The sequence below is a fragment of the Rhinopithecus bieti genome, unplaced genomic scaffold (assembly GCF_001698545.2).
Source record: "Rhinopithecus bieti isolate Rb0 unplaced genomic scaffold, ASM169854v2 scaffold_3040, whole genome shotgun sequence".
Lineage (NCBI taxonomy): Eukaryota > Metazoa > Chordata > Mammalia > Primates > Cercopithecidae > Rhinopithecus > Rhinopithecus bieti.
Window position 1 is genome coordinate 1,303,713 of NW_016804657.1, and position 4,308 is coordinate 1,308,020.

The window sequence follows — 4,308 nt, forward strand, 5'->3', positions numbered from 1 at the left end:
AAAAAAAAAAAAAAAAAAAAAAAGAAATAGACTAATAAAAATGTTGAAGGCTGATGAACATTTTATAGACTTTTTTACAAAATACGTTTTTTTCAACTGCTAGGAAATCCTTTTCCATCTTACTATCTATGACATAATATTATGTACATATAGAACATAACATATGTAAGTACATAACATAGTTATCTATCCAATAATATGTACCATGTATTGCGTACATGATAGATATAACAGTTGTTACTAACTCTAATCCTAATAAACAGTCAAGCAAGTTATGAACTGCCATCCCCATTTTATACTTGAGAAAATGGAGATTTAGAAATATTTAATAACTTACTTAGAATTACACACTCCCCTTGAGAAAGCTTATCTACTTTCTGTATTTACTTTAGCATACCCCCATGATAACAGGGTCCAAAAAATTCAAATGTATAAACTGAGAGATTAATGACAGATTTCATTTAGACTGTATAGTATGTGTCTGTCTCTCCCTCACACACACACAGACACACTCAAATCACAAAAGATAATAAAACACTGTACACAACAAAATGCATACTGAACTGACAATGAAGCATCATCACTCCAATCAAACCAAACCCCCTGCTGAGAACACTTAAGTTTAGCTCTCCATTTATGGGAAGACAGCTGCCAATGGCCAATCACATGATGTCTTAATTCTTATTATTGTAGGATATATAACCACAGGCTTTCATTATAGTACCTCTAACGTGATGCTTCCCAAATCTCTAGTCTCAGCTCTGACTCAGCCTGAGTTTCATATCCAAATATCTGACTACTTTCTTGATGTGTGCCTCATCTCAGTTTATTTACCAATATCCATCCAGAAAACCGGCATCATAACTGATCCGCCTTTCTTCCTGCCAATTCATTAACAAAGTCGGTCTATTTTCCCTTCTATATTTCTTTGAATTCAACCCCTATGGCACTGCATCAGCTAGTTCAGGCCCTCAGAATTTCTGAAAAGACAACTGAAATAGGATCCTTATATGTAGATCACTCACCCTCAAATCCACACTGCCAACAGTTATCTAAAATGCACACCTATGTCAGTCTTTTTCTTAAAATACTCTGAACAATTTCCAATAGATGAAGTCTAATTTCCTTAGCAGGGCAAACAGAACCGAGCTATCTATCTATCCTACTTGTACAGAATTAAGCAACAAGTATCAGTCATAAACCACACAGGTCTTTTATTTACCAGTTCTCTGCATACATATATCCTGCATTCATCTTTAACTGAATAGCTGATACTTATGTTTCCCAACTCAGCTGTTCTTGGAATCTTTCCTCCAACTCCCTTCCTCTACTCTCTTCCTTTACTACATCAACATCAACTCTATCATTCCTCCTCCTCCACCATGACTGTAAGGTCTTCCCTGGAAACAGCCCATATCCTTTTATTTAATCAGTCTTCCCATTTAGCACAGTCTACCACATACATAGTAGGTACTAAATGAATGTTTTGTCATCAAATGTATAAACTGTATTGATAATAAGTGGTAAGCTAGGATATGAACCCAAGTCTCTATGACTTAAAAGGTTCTTTCCACTATAGCATTCTGACTCCTACTTTGTTCTTTGACAATAAAACCCAAATCAACATAAATTAAATGCATAGTATCACAAGTATCTTCCAGATTTTTCCTTTGTACTCTAAGATTAAATTTGGGTTTTACATTTTATGCTCTGATGAATTAGAGATACTTCAAACAATATATAACCATATACAATTCTGTATTATGCTACTGAAAAATTTTTAGAAAGCGGTAACTTAGGAAAAAATTAAGCTACAAATAAGAAGAAAATCAGTCACTTAAGTTATAAAAATAAATATTTAGTACCATCAAACATGTTACCAGAAAAATAAGAAAACTAAGCTTCCAATAAACTAAAAGGGCTGATGTTAACATTATTTACAAAATTACATTTGGATGTTTTGTTACTTACAAAACAGAATGGAATCAAATATGCAACCATTAACCAAAGTAAATGTCGAAGCTTCTGAAACTCATCTGGTAAATGTCCCAAATATATGATGTAAAACCTCAATGATTTAAATAAATACATTCAAAGATAATAAAAACAACGTATAAATCAATGAGTTAATGAACTCAAAATGACTTATGAATGTAATTGTAATTTTAAAATCTCCAAATCCCCAAAAGGATTAGAAATTGGATAACAGAGTTAAGGGTACACACACACACACACAAAGTTGTTTATCTTGCTTTTATATTTAAAATGCAATCGAAAAACAAATTTTCTATAAATTAAGCTAAGTCAGAGGTCATTATTCAGGTACTAAAATAAGGCAGCAGAAATTAATCATTAAAAAGTAATTCTACTTTTTAATATCTACACAGGGCACTCTCTGCCCCTTCCCCCAAACTTCCACCACAAATTAAAAAAAAAAAAAAGAAAAGAAAAAAACACACAAGTATACCAAAATGGCTCTTTATGATTTGAAATATAATGGTTCTTTCTTGACAGTTCTTCAATAGAATTTTGGCTCATTACTATTAGTGACCATTTCCTTTTATAATACTGCTTTCAAGGAACAAACATTACTTTCGGTCTTTATTGCAATCAAGTTTTCTATCTATTTGTAATTAAACAAAACTACTTCCTGGGCTAAAATCTGTGCAGAATTAAAGTTGTATGTTTATAATAGTAACAGCTAACATTTATATTGTGCTTTACTATTTTCCTACATGAGGTATTTTACATTATTTCATTCTCCTAATCTTTAAAATATTTCTAAGTGCTATTATTTACAGACTGGAAACAGGTACCTGGCCTCACAAATGCTAACTAGCAAAGTTGAGATTAATCCCAGGTAGCCTGATTTTCTTCAAACGAAAATTCTCTTCCGCGAGTTTTGCATCTTAGTTCTTCATTTCCTTATGAGTCTGCAGACCCTATTTTTTCCTTATCACTTAATCTACTAACCATGTTAGAGTACAAGTGAAAACATTCTGCTTTAGCTAACATTCTGTTTCCGATTCATTTCCTCTTAATAAATTTAAAAAAACAAACAAAAAAAACTAAGTTACTGATCATCTATTTTCTAACTTTACAGGAATATCTTCCTTAGAAATACTGGACTCTCCTCATGCCAAATATAAATAGCCAATGAAATGGCACTTCATTACAATCCACTTCAAAAACGCTGTTCAAGAGGATTGACTTTACACGAGGATTTCTCCATTCTTACTTCTCTCTCTTCACATAAAGCTATTACTTGAAATTTTAAATATTCAATCTCCTTGTTCTAAAGCCATTTTTCTTCAATCACATACCCTTTCTGTCTCACTATTAAAATGTAACTATTTTCACTGAAGGTCCAGCGCCACCAGGGCTGCATTTGCTAATCCGCGCTGACTGCCGCGTTTCTGCGTGTGCGTGAGAATCTTCCAGAAGGTTTGAGTCACATAAGAGCGTCGGCCATCTTGGTTTTCATCTCCCGTGGAGATCTACTCCGTCCGCCTATTAAACTTGAGACGCTGGAGTCCCGCGGAGCCGGGGAGGGACTGTGTCTGGCTCTAAAAGAGGTTTTACATTTCCCAGAGGAAGGCGCTCTATGGGCTTTAAGCGCCCCGGTGACGAGCGCTTCCCGCCTGAGCGGCGCACTCTGCGGGCTCCAACTCCTCTCAAATTACACAGCGTCCGGAAACGACGGCCGACTCCACATCCCAAAGACGAACAGGGGGCAGGCGTGGGGAGGATTCGAAACCGGTACTTACCAACGCGAGGCGCTGCCTGAATTTTCCTCTGCGGGTTTCAGGAAGACCCTCCGTAGGTTATTTGACATTTTAGTGGGGAGAAAGGGGACACCTCAGCCAGGAAAGTGGGAAGCGTGGGGCCGAGTTTCTCAATGGGGCGAGAACCAAAGCGAGGGAATGTTGGGCTGCAGTTGCCCGCAGCAACTGTGAGGGGTTCGACCTTAACGGAGAGCGACAGCGGGCTCTCCAGAGGGTGTATCCCCAAGCTCCGGAGCGAGGTCGCGCAGCCACCCAGAAACCGGAAGGCTCCTGGCGGTGGACTGCGCCCTCACAGCCCTACGCTCAGAATCGGCGTGAGTCTCCGCCCCCAGAGCCTACGACAACGCTCCAGACCCTGCCGGAGCAGGCGCAGGGGGCGTGGCCTTGGTGGCACCGCCCCCAACGGGGCCTGGTCAGTGCTGAAGACTGCGTCAGACTGGCTCTGCTGCCCCGCCCACTGAAGCCGATAGCTGGAGAAAAGCTCGGTTGGGCGTCTTCCGGGGTCGTCACGTCCGTTTGCCAA

The 4,308-nt window shown here is 38.5% G+C and overlaps 1 protein-coding gene across 1 annotated transcript in view; it reads right to left on the reverse strand.

Annotated features, from left to right (window-relative positions):
- Nucleotides 1-4,074, reverse strand: part of LRIF1 (ligand dependent nuclear receptor interacting factor 1) — a 19,102-nt gene extending 15,028 nt beyond the window's left edge. The window contains 1 exon segment of the mRNA XM_017869637.1: nucleotides 3,768-4,074. Coding sequence (XP_017725126.1) covers nucleotides 3,768-3,835 — 68 coding nt within the window. The 5' untranslated portion in view covers nucleotides 3,836-4,074.
- Nucleotides 4,075-4,308: the final 234 nt, after the last annotated feature.